Source organism: Chlorocebus sabaeus, chromosome 21, assembly GCF_047675955.1.
Source record: "Chlorocebus sabaeus isolate Y175 chromosome 21, mChlSab1.0.hap1, whole genome shotgun sequence".
NCBI lineage: Eukaryota > Metazoa > Chordata > Mammalia > Primates > Cercopithecidae > Chlorocebus > Chlorocebus sabaeus.
In genome coordinates this window covers 90,013,499-90,032,462 of record NC_132924.1, presented here as the reverse complement: position 1 = coordinate 90,032,462, position 18,964 = coordinate 90,013,499, and the positions used below count along the sequence as shown (strand labels likewise).

Below are 18,964 nucleotides of genomic sequence, written 5' to 3'. Positions count from 1 at the left end.
CCTAATCTTTGGGACTTAAGTTTTCAACCTAGGTGGCCTATAAACTTCTTTGAAAGGCAATCCAAAGCTTGTAACAATTTTTGCAATGGCTTCTAAAAGAAGGTTCTCATGACTTAATGATCTTGAAAACATTGCTGTCTTTATAGCAAATGTATGACTGAAGAAAAAGATAAATCTCAAATTAAATGAACCCCTTACATCAAATCCCTTTTGTGATTAAAAAAATTAGACACAAGTTGATTGAAGATGGGAAGTCATATTTTGAAGACAGTTTCAGAAAGACAAGCAAATACAGATACACTCAGTTCTTAAAAAATGATTAGAAAGGAACCTTACAAGACAATGTGGCATCACTGAAATTCTGCGCCATGGCTTCAGCCCACCTAAGTCATGCCTTTGAAAGAGGAGTGAGAGAGGCCCAGCACATCACTTTTGGAAGGCTTACATTTATGGAAAACACATGGGATTTAAAGCCAGCTGGATCTGGATTTGAATCCCAGCTCTGCAGTTTTCTAAGAATGTGGGCTTGTAAGTTATTTAATCTCACAAAGCCTCAGTTTCTGCATCTGCTAAAATGGAATAATTGCCTCCTTGCAGGGTTATTGTGAGGGTAAAGCTAATGCCAAGCTAATAACATGCTTGGCACATGGTAGGTTCTCAATAAATTGTGGCTAATAACAACAACAAGAACAATGGAATTCATAAAAACAATTTAAATAAATACTGCCAACAGCAGAAAGAGTGTAAGTGTGGTGGTTAAAAGCACGGGTCCGGAGTCAGACCACCTCAGTTTTTATCCTGGCTTTCCTTTCCTTGTAGAATTCACATCATATTTAATGAAGCTGTTCTCAGTCGATCACTTTTCTCTCATAACATAACATCTACATGGCTTTACTTTGATATTATAGGCTCTTCCTTTGAGCAATTACCTTCTTTTTGTACCAGTTACCATATCCGCAAAATGGGGCTAACAATAGTATCTACCCAATATACTTGTGGTTTGAATCATGTCTGATACTGACACATTACAGGAACTCAATAAATGCTAGCTATTGCTGCTGCTATTTTAGTCACTGTGTGAAGAACATGACAGAACCAGGACCAGCCACCTGGAATAAAACTGCCCACCTATAATGTTGATTCACAAATTGAACACATAAGAGTATGAAAACGCCTGAGGATAGCAATACAGTATTTTAGACTAACACCTGGAATAATAAAACATTAGAAGTTATCTCAATGGCAAAATCAAAATCAGACTGCAGACTACGATGAGATATGTCCAATCAACTGGCAATCTTTGTGGGGACACAGGAGTGTATGATTGTTACTGATTTCCGAACTCAAAGCCAAACTTTTTTTTAAGGTGGTGAAGAACAATGAGACTAGGGGAATACATTTTGCCTCCCTTCTTTCCCTCAAAATATGTTCTTCACCACCCTCATCCCTGGTCCCCAGTGCCTTGCCATTTTTCTAAATCTTTTTGCAAAGGTCAGAAAAGCAGAACTAATCCCATTGTGTTCCCAGCATACTACTTAAAAAATTCAGCCACCTAGCAAATGTAATAAAGAAGGATTGCTGTACCCAAAAACAATCCAAGAAATGGCCACCCAACCAGAGCATTCCAATTAGTAAAAAGGACATATAATCCTGCTGCTTTGGGTGTGGCTCTACAGAGAGGGATGAAGGGGCTGGGATTCTAAGTGCTGTCTCCAGCATCTCATGGATTAGACATCTGAACCAGGGTGAAGAACAGGACACCCTAAGAGCTGTCTGTACTCCAAGACCTCTAAAGTACCCACCTCCTCACCCAGGGCCAGATAAGGAACCAGCAGTTCAGTAGACGTCTCCAGGAAAAGCAGCAAGGATGAACTTGAAAGAACCCATTTCATGATATGGGGTGAGAAACAAGAGGCATGTTTTTCCACAATCTTCAGTGGCTGCAGCTCAACCCTTAAGAACAGTAACTTCAGCAGCCACTTCATTATATTTCTACTGTAAATGATACAGGCCTGAGCCAAGTCAGCACCAAAACTCCCTTCAGAATTCACTCGGTGTTAGGTCATCTGTACTCTATTGACAACTGCTAAACTCAAAACCCCTAACGAGGCATCTCAGCAACAATATGTGTCCTGCCACTAATGAGGCTCTTTTTCCATGAATAATGAACAAGAACATCATCTCTGTTGCCAGGTACACAACATAAACAAAGCTCAACACAAGGGCCTTGGTATGGTGAGTTTGTCCATTTGCAACAAAAGAATTTTTCAAAGTGTGAGCCAAGTTTCAGTGGAGGGTGGGACGAGCTGTTGTAACAAATAATGCGAACATATGTTATCAGAATCTAATAAATCAGCTTTTGGATGTTGTGGAACAGAGGCTGTGCAATGGGATAGTTAGAGACAATGGGGAGTTCCATTTCTTTATTTTACAATCAGTCTTATAACACAAGGCTGATGATTTCTGTAATGAACGGAGATCTTCATGAAAGGAGCCTTAAGAGGCTTGCCATCCCAAAGGCTCTACTGATTAAAGTTTTATTTCTTAAGGCTTGATATATCAGATTGAGTACAGGTTAGCATTAGGGATTGCTATGGCACTGATGGCTACAGAGTGGCATTCGGAAAAGTGCACTGCCACCTGAACCCATGGCCGTGGGACTGAATTCCTTTGGTACTAAAAGAATGTCAACGTATGAGGATTTTTGCCTACAAGGCAGCCCAACAGTTTAGACCCCTAAGATTGGACCACCGTTTAGCTGAACCACGAGTAAGATTTTAGCATATAAATAGAGAATACAAGTGGGCTGACATGAAAGCTGAACAGTCTTTATTTTGTTTACTTTAAGGTGCTCCACAAATACTTTTCTCTGTTTCTAAAATCAGTTCCATACTAGGTGGCATATATCTTGTTACACAGGGTACTCATGTCTGCACAGGCAAAATGATGCCATCACTGGCTGAAGGCTTTTAGTTTCCATAAATTTGAGCAAGAATTTGAAGAAAATGAAACAAAAACAACAACAATCTCATAATGCCTGAGTTCCCTCAACTATAGGAGATAACAACTCTCATCCATTTCAGAGATTCTTTATGAAGAAATGTGTCAAAAATAAGACCCAATGGCCAGGTGTGGTGGCTCACGCCTGTACTCCCAGTGCTTTGGGAAGCCAAGGTGAGAAGTTCACTTGAGGCCAGGAGTTTGAGACCAGCCTGGGTAACATAATGATAACCAGTCTCTACAAAAAAAACCCCCTAAAAATTAGCCAAGCATGAGGGCACACTCCTATAGTCCTAGTTACTTGGGAGGCTGAAGCAGGAGGATGGCTGGAGCCCAGGAGTTCAAGGTTACAGTGAACTATGATCATACCACTATACTACTCCATCTGGGGCAACAGAGAGGAAGACCCTATCTCTAAAAAAAAAAAAAAAAAAAGACCCATATGGTATAGTTTGCTCTATATGCTTTGTAATCTGAATAATTCTTTAAATGCACTGAAGATGCTTACTAAAGAAAAAATATTTCATAAACCAAAAAATGATTATATAATAAGTAATCATTCCCTATATCCATTTTACAAGCAAACACTTTAGGAAGATGGTTGCTGAAATGAAGCAAAATAGTATGAAGCTCTGCATATATTTTAGTAACTATGTCATGGCAGGTAATTATGTGGACAATTTTTGTCCAATTAATCAAATCATGAATTCATAGATAATGACATTAGAGTTTTAAAACATCTAGGATGTGCCGCTTATTTTTCTGATTTCTTAGGAACAGGCAAAATGGAATAAGTTCATGACTGAGTAACCAGAATGGCAAACGAACTTAAAGCCTGCTATTTAAAGAAATCGGGATATTCTGCTGCTAATGAGAAGAGATGGGATGAAGGGGATATGATTTCATCTTCCAATATTTACTGAGTTGTCATATGTGCAAGGGATACTAGCTGTTCTACATTGCTCCAAAGGGTAATGTGCCCAGTAGGCAGTGGTCACAGTGAACCGATGTGGAGTTATAGCAAGAGCTCTAACAGTCAGTGCTGCCCCTACAGGATAGGCACTGCCTGTGAGGTTCTGGGTGATTCCTGACCACAGAGGTAGTAGAGCAGAGTAGACATAACTGCGTGATGGGGAGAGCACGAGGGGAGCCTGTAGGGAGGGAAGGAGAGGAACGGGATACATGCCATGCCACATTTCTGGTCCTTGCTAACCATGAAATTCTAAGATTCTACCAAACACCATCAAAAAACTGTAGGTGAAAATTCTGTAAGAGTAAGGTTACAAAAGTGCTGTGCTATTTAAAATGACCCTTCCAATCTAATCAGGGAAAATACATCAAAAGAGGAACAGTCAAGTAAATAAAAATACCCAAGGACTTACCATCATACTTAGCTAAGACTGCTTGAACATCAGCATATGCTTGTAGTTCCAGAAGGGCTTCTAAAAGGTTTTCATGGATATTGAACATGCTCAGAAGGGGGAACTCCTTCATTAACTAGGGCAGAAGAAACCAAGGAATAATTAGCATATTATATATGTCTTATACTTTTATTATACATATTTTATTGTACATATTTACTGTATATATCACATTTATATATATATATATATACACACACACACACAGTAAAATGATTACTAGAGTTAAGCATTTTAAGGAATAAGCATTTCTTATTTATTCATTTATTTGAAACGGAGTCTTGCTCTGTTGCCCAGGCTGTAGTGCAGCAGTGCAATCTCAGTTCACTGCAAGCTCCATCTCCCAGGTTCAAGAGATTCTCCTACCTCAGCCTCCCAAATAGCTGGGACTACAGGCACGTACCACCATGCCCGGCTAATTTTTTATATTTTTAGTAGAGATGGGGTTTCACCATGTTAGCCAGGATGGTCTTGATCTCCTGACCTCGTGATCCACCCACCTCGGCCTCCCAAAGTGCTGGGATTATAGCATTTCTTATTTTTAAAGTATAATACTGAATTGTATTTATATAAAAGTATAATTCAATTCTTAAAAGTATAATTAATATTGGGTTATAAGAGTTCATATCAATTATTATTTTGTAAATCATTAAATGCTTCTTTCTTTTCCGATAAGGTGGGATAAGATTCAAAGAGAGGTTTTCATAAAAGTTGAAGAAAATACTCAATAAAGATAAAATGCCATGGAGAAACCAAACAAGGTAAAGGATGAAAAATATCTCACAGGCTTTACCAGTTAGGTCACTGGTAACTTCACCAGCAGCAGTTTGGATGGAAGCCAGACTGTAGAAGGGTAAACAAGGGGGCCCTACTCTTTCAAGTAGCCTAGTTAGGCAAAGTTAGGGAGACAAAGTAGAAAAATAGCTAGAAAGTGACATGGGTTAAAAGAAAATTTGTAGGTAGTGATGGGGGTGGTAGTAAAGAGGAAGGTTTACGAGTTCCTGCCTGGTGGCCTCCATAAAACCGGGGCCAAGATCATCTTCTGAGACTAATAGGTGGCAGGGAAGAAGCTTAAAGATGGGGTGAAAGTAAAAAACAGCCACGCGGTGGTGAACTGCTCAGGAAAAAAAAAAGAATTGCTAAGGCTGTCTTGAGGGCCTAACAGACTGGAGACCATAAATTTATAGAGGTTATAATTGCATGGTGGTCAAGTTTTACCTAGCAGTGGCCAGCAATCCAGGTACAGTAGCAAGATGTCAAATGATTAGGTTGAGCCTGGGTGGACTGAATTAGGTTCAATAAAATTCAAGGAGCAAGAGACTGGACTATGGTGGTGAATGAATGATTAAAGGAATGGTCCAAGGGTTCTAGACTAGATGAAGATGAAGAGAGGCCCAAAGGAAGTTAAAATATACAATATTGAACTTCACTGGGAAGCAAAGAGAAAGAAGAAAGACAAAGAATTTCAGAGTAAATTTTTTATCTTCAAGAAAGGTAAAATCTGGCCAGGCATAGTGGCTCATGCCTATAACCCCAGCACTTTGAGAGGCCGAGGCAAGTGGATCACCTGAGGTCAGGAGTTTGACACCAGCCTGTCCAACATGGCAAAACCCCCTCTCTACTAAAAATACAAAAATTAGCCAGGTGCGGTGGCACACACCTGTAGTCCCAGCTACTTAGGAGGCTGAGGCAGGAGAATTGCTTGAACCTGAGCGGTGGAGGTTGCAATGAGCTGAGATCATGCCACTGTGTTCCAGTCTGGGCAACAGAGTGAGACTCCATCTCGAAGAAGAAGAAGGAGGAGGAGGAGGAGGAGGAGGAGGGGGAGCAGGGGGAGGGGGAGGAGGAGGAGGAGGAGGAGGAGGAGGAGGAGGAGGAGGAGGGAGGAGGAGGAGGGAGGAGGAGGGAGGAGAGGAGGAGGGAGGAGGAGGAGAAGAAGAAGAAGAAAAAGAAGAAATCTCATCTTAAAAGAAAGTTAACCAGGTTCAAAAAAAAGGAAAGGTAAAATCTTATCTTAAAACAAAGATAACCAGGTTCAAGAAAAAGAAAAGTAAAATGTTATCTTAAAAGAAAGGTAACCAGGTTCTTTATAGAGCAGAATCACAGATATATTCTCCTCTAATCCTCTACCTGGATAACTGCTATCTATTATAACATAATAACCTCTAAAAAAGTGGTAACTGTTTTCGATGTCAACATCTTTAAAGTAATTATGCTGAGAGAAATAATACTCAAAAATAGGCTAATTCACTGCTAAGCAAAAAATCAGTGAATATACTACATTGACCATCCAGTTCTTCCTTCATTAGTAACATTTACCATATTGCTTTGTTTTTTAAAGCCAAGAATCATTTACCCTATCTTTAAAAATAAATAATTTTCTGCAGCCCAAAAGAGCATCATATTACTAATGAAAAACCCCTATTAAACTGATTACGAGTTCAGTAAGACTGATGGTCCGAACTTCCTCAGAGAGGCCTGCAGTATTTTCACTGTTGATAAAGGAAGTGAATAAGACTATACCACACATTGCTGATGTTCTGTAACCAATAAAAGTACTTCTTGTTCTGGTTCATTTTGATTCTAGTTGACATTACTCTTTGATTTTTTTTCTCTTTCTAATTAAAGCTAGTTAGAATTAAAGCTCTCTGTCATTCAGCATTTGGCAACACAATAAAGACATTCTCTAAATTGCAACATTTAAACATTTATTGTTTTCAGGCAATTCTTCAGGCAATTGATCAAACTTCAAGGACACAAATCATATTCTATAATTTAAAAAGTGTAATTCCAAATATTACTTGCTGAAGCTTAAAAACTGAGTCTTATTAAAACTCAATGAGACCGCATATGCAAACATGAGGTCTCACCCGGTTCCAACAGAACTTGAGGTAAGATGCTAGGAGCTTAAACAACAGTGCTTTCATTGGAAGCTCAGACAGGGTAAACTGTTCAAAAACACATCACCAATAAAAGGATTTTAAACATGGTAAAAAGCAAATGTTGGAGAGGTAATTAAAGTCATATGACAATTCGTAAATCTAGCTTTCCTAATTCAATATAAACAGGAAGAAAAAGTGAACCCTCTGCTGCCTCCACTGCCCTCTCCAGCCCCTCAAACAAGCTATCTTAGAGAAAAGCCCACAACTCCCTTGGCTCTGTTTACTCCATACTGCTTCGCTACAATCTGGCTTACCTCCACACAACCTGAATCTGCTTGTCCCCATCTACAGGTGACTGAGATTGCTCCTGTGGACACCCTCCGCCCTTTTCTTGCTTGACCTCTGCATCATATGAAAGTCTGATAGCTTTTTCTTTCAAACGCTTGCCTGTCTTGGCTTCTTCAACAGTATTCTCTTCTGGTTTTCTTCATACTTATCTCACAGCTCCTTTTCTAGTTTCCCCTTGTCTCTGACTTAGGAATAAGTCTTCTTGCAGGTTATGTCCTGCATCCTCTTATCTTAAACACCCTGATCTCTAGAACCGTTGTCATTTCCAGGGTCTCAGCATCAGCATCTCCATGGGAATGACTTCCACAACCTAACATCCTGCCAACTGTCTTCCTGACAGTTTTACCTGAGTGTCCTTAAAGGCAACACACGTAATACTGAGCTGACAATTTCCCTCTTCCCAGGTCAACCCTTCAAACCTGTTCTTCCCTCCTTGGTATTTCCTATCTCAGAGAAAAGAACCATTAACCTCTTGTCACCCTCTTCTCCTTACAGCCACTTTAGACGCCCTGCAACCCCTGAGTTGATATTTAAAACATGTTGATAGCTTTCATTACATTCACTGAAAGCTCTGTTTTGCAAACATACCCCTTAAGAATCATTACTATCTCTCTTTTCTCTAACCATGCTGCCGGTAACTTATGCCCTCATACATTACCTAAATTGCTCCAATAGCATCTGCATTTGTCCATTTGCCTCCAATCACTTCTTTCCAATCCACCCTTCCAATGCAGTCATAAAGGCTTTTTTTTTTTTTTTTTTTTTTTTTTTTTGAGATGGAGTCTCACTCTGTCACCCAGTCTGGAGTGCAGTGGTGCCATCTGGGCTCACTGCAAGCTCTGCCTCCTGGGTTCATACCATTCTCCTGCCTCAGCCTCCCAAGTAGCTGGGACTATAGGCGCCCGTCACCACGCCCGGCTAATGTTTTGTATCTTTAGTAGAGACAAGGTTTCACCATGTTAGCCAGACAGGGTTTCTCCATCTCCTGACTGCGTGATCCGCCCACCTCAGCCTCCCAAAGTGCTGGGATTACAGGCATGAGCCACCGCGCCCAGCCCATAAAGACTCTTATACACAAGTGAGTCCATCACACTCCTGCTTAAAAGGCAACCACTGACATGACGAGATTTATCCCAAGGAAATAATCAGATGTGAATACAAATTTACAAAGCTGTTTATCACATTATTGGTAATAGTAAAAATTTTTAAAATGCAAGCAACTTAAAATTTAACCCATTATGAGATATTAAAGTATAATAAACTATAGTCACCTTGTGAGCTATTATATGTTGTCATTAGAAGTTAAGTTCTCAAAAAACTTTCAACAGCATGGCCTGGGAAATGCTGGCATACAATATTACACTAGAGAAAGCAGGATACAAACTATATTTTGCAATAAAATCATGCTTTTCTTATGAGCCTATGCATAGAAACATACTTGGTTAGACATACACTAAAATTATACCAATATACTAAATTATACTAATATACTAAAATGTTAACAGCAGTTATTTCTAGTTGATATTAAAGGTGATTTTTATTTCTTCTTTCATATTTTCTATATGTTCTAATTTTTAAAAATTTTGTTCTAACATTCATTCTATGAACTGGGGAGGGGGACAGCCATTTTTAGGAATACTGGCTTCTCACTCAATTCCGGATATAATCTAAGATGCTTGGCATGGCGAACACAGCCCCTTGTGACAAGTCCCTGTCTCCCGTGCCAGCCTCACTTCTACCCACTTCACACACACCACACACCTGGCATAGAACAGCTTTCAGTTCCTTAAACAGGCCGCGTTCACTCATGCATCTATCCAAGCTCCTCCCCCCCGGAGCGCCCTCCCATCTTGGTCAATCTGGTCGCTCTTCAATTTCCAGGAAATCTTTACCTGGCCCCTGACTCCTGACCTCTTACCTTCATCTGCAGGTTAAGTACTCCTGGCCTGAACCACCAGAGTCCTTGTCACAATCATCTACTGGCCCATCTTCTCCATGAGTCTGAGAAGAACGTGAGAGCAGGAACTATGCCTTATTGCTGTATTCTTCATCAGTGACCAACCTATCATAGGTGCTCAACACACACTTCATGACTGGAATACTTTTTAAAGGCTTTACATTTCTATTGCTTTAGAGTACATGTTATAATATTATATGTCTGCTGCCACAGCTCTACTTCAGGCCATTGAATTACATATCCCTAAACATGTTCTTTATCATTTATAATCTTCCATTATCTACACCTTGGACAAGGTATAGGTAGAACCTGTATGTTTTGACTCAATGTTCAGAATTTTCTTATACTTAGAACTGTCTGAAAATGGAATAGATGGTCTAGAGAAGTCTCTGTCACCAGAACTACTTATATACAGAGAAGCCAGTCATGGGACAGGGATACTAAAGAAAGGACCAAGAACCTTTCAAATTCTGCAATTCCAGGGAAACAATTCCCAGCTCTTAAGCATAACTTTTAAGGCCCTCTCTCAGTTCAAGGCCAGATTCCTCCGGCCTCTCCTGTCTTCTGCAGGATTAAATTCTAGTCTTGTCAAACCAGATTATTATGCACCATTCCCAGAATCCTTTCTACTGTTCCTAGCCACCGTGTTTCTGCTCGAACTGTTTTCACCACCTGGAATACCTCTTCCCCTCATTTACAAGGCAGCCTGTCAAAATCACCCCACCCTCCAAAGCCCAGATCAAATATCACCTCCTAAAGTCACAACATCGTAGAAAGTGAGAGCCAGAAGAGTCCATGGAGATCATCCAAACACCCTCCTCACTTTACAGACGAGCTCCCTCCCACCCCCGCCCCACCAAAAAACAATAAAGGCTGCAAGTTTAAGTGATTCAGCCAAGTTAGTGCTGGGATTATGATCCAAACTCAGTCATCAGCACTGAGTCCAAATTTCAAAACATCAGAACCCTAGTTTCTGGGTTGCCAAGTCCAGAACTAAACCATTTTGCTTACGCTTCTCACACAATACTACTGTATCATCTTTGTATTGTGTTTACATGAATTTAAGAAGATAGATGTATTACAGAGGAAAGAGTCCTAAATTTAAAGTTCTTCCTGAATTAAAATCCAACCTCTGCCATTTACTACCTGTGTGAATTTGTACAAATTATTTAACCTCTCTGAGCTTTTGTTTCTTCATCTCCTGGGTCTTAGTTCATATGGTATCTTCTCAGACTCTCTCTACCACCCTACCTAATGTCACCACCCACCCCTCATATCACGACTTTCCGTTGTTTCTATCACATTCTGAAATCATCTTATTTATGCGGCTGAATATTAGATAATTTTTAAAAAACTAAAAATAATAAACTAGAGGGTGAGAGGTGGGGGACTAGTTTTATTCTTTTGCATATGAATATCCAGTTTCCCCAACACCGTTTATTGAAGAGACTGCCCTTTCTCCAATGAGTGTTCTTGGCACCTTTGTCAAAATCAGTTGGCTATAGATATGTGGATGAATTTCTGGCCTCTTTATTCTGTTCCATCAGTTTGTGTGTCTGTTTTTTTTTTGTTTTTTTTTTTGAGACGGAGTCTCGCTCTGTCGCCCAGGCTGGAGTGCAGTGGCCGGATCTCAGCTCACTGCAAGCTCCGCCTCCTGGGTTTACGCCATTCTCCTGCCTCAGCCTCCCGAGTAGCTGGGACTACAGGCACCCACCACCACGCCCGGCTAATTTTTTTGTGTTTTTTAGTAGAGACGGGGTTTCACCGTGTTAGCCAGGATGGTCTCGATCTCCTGATTTCGTGATCCGACCGTCTCGGCCTCCCAAAGTGCTGGGATTACAGGCTTGAGCCACCGTGCCCAGCCTGTGTGTCTGTTTTGATGCCAGTACCGTGCAGTTTGGGTTATAATAATTTATAGTATGATGACTTCAGCTTTGTACTTTTTGCTTAGAATTGCTTTGTACCTATTTGGGGTCGTTTGTGGTTCCATACAGATTTTAGGATTGCTTTTCTGTTTCTACGAAGAATGTCATTGGTATTTTGATAGAGATTGCAGCAAAACTGTAGACTGCTTCCAAAAACCTCAATGTAAGGTCCAAGACTATAAAACCACTAGAAGAAAACATAGGGGAAATGCTTCAGGACATTGGTCTGGGAAAATATTTTAGAATAAGACCTCAAAAGCACAGGTAACATAAGGAAAAATAAATAGGATTATGTCAAACTACAAAGCTTCTGCACAGCAAAGGAAACAACAGAGTTATAAGACAGACAACCTATAGGAGAAAATATTTGCAAACTACTTCTCTGATGGGATTAATGCCCAGAATATACAAGGAACTCAAACATCCCAACAGCAAAACAACAAACAATCCAATTAAAAAATGGTCAAATTATCTGAACACATACTTCTCAAAAGAAGACATACAAATGACCAACAAATATATGAAAAAAATGCTCAACCTCACAATTATCAGAGAAATGCAAATCAAAAACACAATGTAATATCATCTCCCTCCAGTTAGAATGGCTATTGTAAAAAAGACCAAAAATAAATAAATAAATAAATAATAACAAACACTGGCAAGAATGCAGAAAAAGGGAAATTCTTATACACTTTTGGTAGGACTGTAAACTAGTATAGCCACTATGGAGAACAGTATGGAGGTTCTTCAAAAAAACTACAAATAGAATAACCATGTGATCCAGCAATCCCACTACGGGGCATTTATCCAAACAAAGGAAATTAGTATATCAAAGAGACGTCTGCACCCACATCTCTACTACAGCATTATTCACAATAGCCAAGACATGGAATCAACATAGGTGTCCAACTACAGATGAATGGATAAGGAAAGTGTGGCATATACACAATGAAATATCACCCAGGCATAAAAAAGAATAAAATCCTATCATTTGCAGCAAGATGGATAAAACCAGAGGACACTATTATGTTAAGCGAAATAAGCCAGGAACGGAAAGTTAATCATGCATGTTCTCATTCCTATGCAGAAGAAAAACAAAGTTGAGCTCCTAGAACTAAAAAGTAGAACAGAGGATACTAGAAGCTGGGAAGGGCAGAGGATAGAGAGAGATTTGTTAAAAGATACAAAATTATAGCTCAACAGAAGGAATAACTTCTAATGTTCCATACCAGTGTAGGATGACTACAGTGAACTTTAATTACAAAAACAGGTAGGAAACCAGATTTGGCCCACAGGCCTTAGTTTGCCAACTCCTGGTTAATAGGAATAAAATGTAAAAGCCAAAATATCTTCATAAAAGAAGTTTCATAATGATACTATATTCTAAAAACATAACATCTCTTATACACAGCTGGTTTGGCAGACTGTAGCAAAATGGAAAAAGCCTACCGTACAACCCAGCACCTCTTCTCCCGGCTACATCCCCTGGACACTATTGTTTAGTCCACTATTTGTGATGGGATTTTCCTCATCCATAGTAAATATCCCCAGTGTGCGGACATTCACTAGGGATGAGGAAAATCTCATCACAAATAGTGGACTAAACAGATAATGGGGTATACTTATATGACAAAATGCTATTCAGCAGAAAAAATAAATGGGTTAGAATTTAAGATATCTTAATGTGGACAAAAATCAAGCAGTTTTATTTTATTTTTTCCTTATCTAAAAGGATTATTCATTCAGTAAACATTAATCATTCATTCAGTAAACATTAACAAATATGAAATCCTTGCTATATGCTAGGCATCAGGACACACAGTTCATTAAGACTGACCCCTACCTATTGCATAAAAGATAATCGATAATTTTTTATTTTCACAAAAAGTGGCAACTGATTGTTATTCTTAAAGGCAAGTCATAGAAATGAGAGCAAATTATACTTAGAACCTCAGTAGTTAGAAAGATAAGATGAACACATAAGGCTGAGATCAACTGCATATACAAGTTACCAAAATCAAGTAGTTTTCAGTGAATAAGTACACTATATCTGTTCTAAAATCTGACATGATATAATTAAACCAAAAATGAACACAAAACAATACAATGTATAGTTTATGGGCTATATTATGGAAATGTCAGAAAACAAAATGAGGCCCAGGTGTGGTGGCTCACGCCTGTAATCCCAGCAATTTGGGAGGCCAAGGCAGGCAGATACTGTGAGGTCAGGAGTTTGAGACCAGCCTGGCCAACATAGTGAAACCCCATCTCTACTAAAAATACAAAAATTAGCTGGACATGCTGGCGCATGCCTATAATCCCAGCTACTTGGGAGGTTGAGGCAGGAGAATCACTTAAACCCAGGAGACAGAGGCTGCAGTGAGCCAAGATTGCGCCATTGCACTCCAGCCTGGGCAACAGAGCAGGGCTTCATCTTGGAAAAAAGAAAAAGAAAGAAAGAAAGAAAACTGAAAAAACAGACTCGTTGGTGCCTCAGGGAAGGTGAATAGTGTGAGCAGTGGTCAGATGAGGGCCACAGCTTTATCTACATTATTTTATTTCTTGTAAAAAAAGAAGGTGAATAAAGAAAAAAAAAATAAAAAATAAAAGGAAAGAAGGTGAGGGGAAAAATGCAAAAATTTTAACTAATGAATTTGTTACTATGTATTATTACTTATTTTAAATTCTAAGCAGTGCAGCTATGATTTTTACACAACATTCTGCATACATTTTTATGTTTTAAAAGTTTCTTCCTCAAAAATAGGGTGTTTGTGAGATGTACTTTTCATATGTAATTCTTAAAGAGTTTAATTTTCATTAGACCTTGATTTGTTTTCTTATTTTCTAAGTGCCTTTTGAGGCAAAATTACTTCTTCCTTTCAGGGGTTTGGCTCTGTAGCTACTTATGGTGGTGTTGGCATCTTAAAAAAACAAAAAAAAAACAAAAAAAAAGAGTGTCTTTGATTGAACAATATTTAGAGAACTTTCCCCTAAAATAATTTGATTTAATAGATTTGAATACTCTGTACTTGAATTCTATAATAATATCAAGATAATAACTGCTAATCCCACAGGAAGCATAGCTGGAGCCCCGCTTCTTAATTCTCTGTGAGTTTCAGAGAGTAGGTTCACCGACAGATAGGGTGTAAGGAACTTTAAGAATTAATATTTTATCCTGAAGAATGCCTAACAGTTACATTAACCATAAGGTAAGTCCCTTCCCTGTCTAACCCTTAGTATTGGGGTTGGGATTAGGCTAGATAAGACTACCTAATAAAATTTTGGGGTGACAAAAATTCCTTCTTGCTTCTTCTCTAAAACCACATTAATGACTCTCTGGCACATTGTTTTCAAAATAAAAGAGAAGAAATACATATATGTATATATATGCATGTATATGTATGTGTATATATACACATGCACAAACTCATATACGTGGGGGATGTGTATATGGATGGATGGATGGATGGATGGATGGATGGGAGACAGAGAGAGAGAGATGAAAGGGATTGTCACGGGAGAGAGGGCACATTATAGAAGTCAAGAGCAGCACCACTTTTGCAATCAGATAGATCTGGGTTGATACCCAGGGAAAGTGAAGTTTCTTGGCACCAGATGAGCTCATTTTCCTCATCAGTAATACGGGGCTAACACCTAGCTCCCGCTACATGTAGAGATCCCACACAGACACGTAGGGGGTCATTATCAATAAATAACGTTGACACAGATATAGTACATTTTCAAAGTGCTATTTGATTTGCTACATATGAATAGTTTTCTTTTCTTTTCTCTCTTTCTTTTCTTTTTCTTTCCTTTTTTTTTTTTTTTTTTTTTTTTTGAGACACAGTTTCACTCTGTCGCCCAGGCTGGAGTGCAGTGGGGCGATGTCGGCTTACTGCAACCTTTGCCTCCTGGGTTCAAGCGATTCTCCTGCCTCAGGGTAGCTATAATCCCAGCTACTCTGGAGGCTGAGGAATTAAATTTAAATTAGGCACCACACCCGGCTAATTTTTGTATTATTAGTGGAGACAGGGTTTCACCATGCTGGCCAGGATGGTCTTGAACTCCTCACCTCAGGTGATCCACCCGCCTCAGTCTCCCAAAGCGCTGGGATTACAGGCAGGAGCTACTGCGCCTGCCTTGCTTTTTTGTTTGTTTTGTTTTTTGAGACGGAGTCTCTTGCTCTGTTGCCCAGGCTGGAGTGCAGTGGTGTGATCTCGGCTCACTGCAACCTCCGCCTTCTAGGTTCCAGCAATTCTCCTGCCTCAGCTTCCCGAGTAGCTGGGACTACAGGCGTGTGTCACCACGCCAGGCTATGCTATACATGAATAGTTTTCATTTTTAGTTGCACAACAGAACATAACTCAATTTACTTATTTTAAAATAATGTACCAAATAAATACTTGGTAACATAATTAGCCTTTCTATTACAAAAAGACCGCAGTTCCCATATCAAGTTTTGAATGAAAGCATATGATAAATATAAAGGCCTGTTTTCTATCAGCTAAGTCATTCTAAATAAATCTTTAAACGTGCTCAGTATCTAGCATAGTTCTGTTTATTTATTGCCCGCTATCTTCTCCACACTGGTAATTGATTTTTTCTTGGCAGCAAGAAATTTATATGCCCTCTTTTACCCAAATATTACAGCTCACACAGAATGAAAATGCTAACTCTTCTATGAGTCCTCTAATACCTATGGGGAAGAACATGGGATGGGCCAAGGATAGAATTTCAGTTTCAATTTTACATCATCTGGCTATTGTCAGTTCAAGTTTATTTCAATGGAAGAATTTGAGGCACTTCTGAGGTTAACATTTATGAGCTCAAATGGGAAAAAAAAGGCAGAGTTAATTCACTGGATTTGAAATACTCTATGGACATAATTTAGAACTACGGTCTGTATACTTTTTCTCAGCTGACTTACAGGATGAAAACAACAGTTTAAACCTTTCACGTTTGATTTGTATCTATTTAAGCATTTTATTAGTTTAGTTATGCATGTATTGTTCCTTGAGTGAGAAAGGCAATGGGAAAATGTTTATATACTTTAAGGCAGAGGTTAACTAAAAGAGATCCTCAGCCAGATTCCTAGTGAGGTCAATACAAGCTTGGGCTAATTAAAGTTTATAGAATTTGGCCTGTGTTATATTCAAAGAGCGGATACTATTTTGTTATAGTTGCAAGTTTGACATTATTTAATTATGGTTTCAAATAAAGGCATAAATAGAAAATAGAAAAGACACTGTATATTGCATGGTTATTATTTTGTCAGTAATTTTTACTGACACTAAGGGCCGTGAACGGGAAGAATGAATTGTTTACCAGAGTCCTCAGAGGCCCACGAGAATTCCATTTATACAGATCACTATAAAATGCAGTACTGAGTCTTGAGAGGCCTAAACATACACTAGTAGAAAATGTCATTTTCACAACGAATCTAAAGACAAATATTAAGCTGCATCTATTGAAAAGTAATATGGTCAATACATGATCCACATGTTCACTAGTTCACCAGTTAACTAGTTCTTCACTGAACTGAGCACATTATGTAAATGCATCCATCATTGAGAACTAAAGAGAAGTAACAGTTGCAGGCACGCTGATGATCTTCCAATGAGAGTTTTGTGTCTCCCAAAGACTCAAAGGGCTGGAAGTTTATTTAAATAAGTATCTACTTTTCCTGTCAAAACTGTGATCCATTTGGTCCAAAGAGGAAGCTTTTCCTTAAAAATTAAAATGAATGAGACAAGTTTTGCATTTATGCACAGACCAACAAAAACGTTTCAGTGTAAAACTTCCTTTTCCGTTTGTTTCTCAATCAGATAAAAACAACAAGCAAACCTGGTCAAAACTTGGAAATCTTCAAAGGTTGTCCTCTACCTCTACCTGCCTCAGTGACAATTCTTTACCTAACTTTAAGAATCTAAGAACTTTCCAAAATCAAAGGTCTGAGAGCACCACTGTTTTATCTATGTTATTAGGAAGGAAATTTCTGTACTCTAAATTTTATGGCAAACTGCAGTTTCACAAACCCCAGAGTGAGGTTGTTGGAGAGGAGGGGAGGAAAGAAGCTGGTCTCATGCTGTCTTGGGGAGAAGAATGATTTATACCCTCCTCAAAACTGATGGGTAACTCTGAGTAAAACATTTCTTTCTCATCTTAAACAGCTTAAAACAGGGCTGTGTCCTGGTCCAGAGATCATGAACAAATCCGAGCAATTTGGTGCATATTTTGAATGGTTTGGAAGCAGGCCCACCGACAGAGGGCGATAAGCATTCCTCCCCCTCTGTGATGACATGGCATTGCTCTCCTGTGCCAAGAGTGGCCTCAACAAGCAGCTAACCACACTGGCCAACAATTACTGTCAGAAAGGACTTTTTATGCCAAAACCACTATCATTGTGTTTGGCAGGCATCCTTCTGCATTCACATGGGTAATAGTAAATAATTCTATTCAGTAGATTAATGCATATGGTTATCTGGGGTACAATTAACAAATATTCATGCTGGCAGGCATCTCGTGACAGGGTCATGCTGAAAGTTAACTATTATGGAAGATTCTTCTATAGCAATAGGCAGAAGGTTGGTACTCCGACCTCTGACATTCATCTACACACTGCTCTTCACTTTGCCTTCTAACATTCTCTTTGCTCCCCAAGTCTTTCCACTGAACCCTCCTAGAATCTGAGTCCATGAAACACACATTTCCCAACACGTCCACATGCTATTTACAGAGTACTAGCCTGAGTTCACTGCTTCTTTTGCAGCTGTTGAGTTAGCCCAAAAAACTTTTGTCTACGAGGCAGGATGTAGGGCTGGCTTCTCCATGTTGCCTGAAGTGCATCCAGATCATTAACGCTCAGCCCTTGGGCAGCAGTTCTTGCCCCTCAGAAGCTCATGCCATCATGTTTCCAGCACCCGCCAGCATTCTGTTACCATGTATTCTACCAGGTAACACACCCGCATACACTGAAGATTTTGGTGCCTGGCTCCATATTCTCACTCTTGACCTTAAGCCTTACCCTCCACAAAGATAATTTCAGTCTATGTGAACATCCCATCTGGTAACCTAGACTCTTAGTGTTTTACCTTCTCAAAATAAGAAGACTCCATGGCCAAACTCCAGAGCTTGATGTTATCTAGATATGATCCTTTAAAATTCAACTGTGCAATGCTATGACCATAACATACTGCTCTCTGGTTATCTCACACCATTACTCCCACTAAACTTCCTCTTTAATTTCACTGAGACCACCCGTGCCTTGTCCTCTCTACTTTTTTGTCCTTATCTTTCTTGGGCCACTCTCATTCCTATAAAAATTCTTTTTTTCTTTTAGACCCCGTGTTATCACACTCTCCTGGTTTTACTCCTGCCTTTCCAGCTGCTCCTGCTCAGAAGCCACTGGATGCTTCTCTGTCAATGTTGGAG

The 18,964-nt window shown here is 39.4% G+C and overlaps 1 protein-coding gene across 15 annotated transcripts in view; it reads right to left on the bottom strand.

The window, feature by feature from the left end:
* Positions 1–18,964, bottom strand: part of ST7 (suppression of tumorigenicity 7) — a 276,697-nt gene that overhangs the window by 54,676 nt on the left and 203,057 nt on the right. For all 15 annotated transcript variants that reach the window (XM_073009298.1, XM_007982681.3, XM_007982683.3 and 12 more), the window contains one exon: positions 4,383–4,497. In XM_073009298.1, coding sequence (XP_072865399.1) covers positions 4,383–4,497 — 115 coding nt within the window. The remainder of the gene's footprint in view (positions 1–4,382; positions 4,498–18,964) is intronic.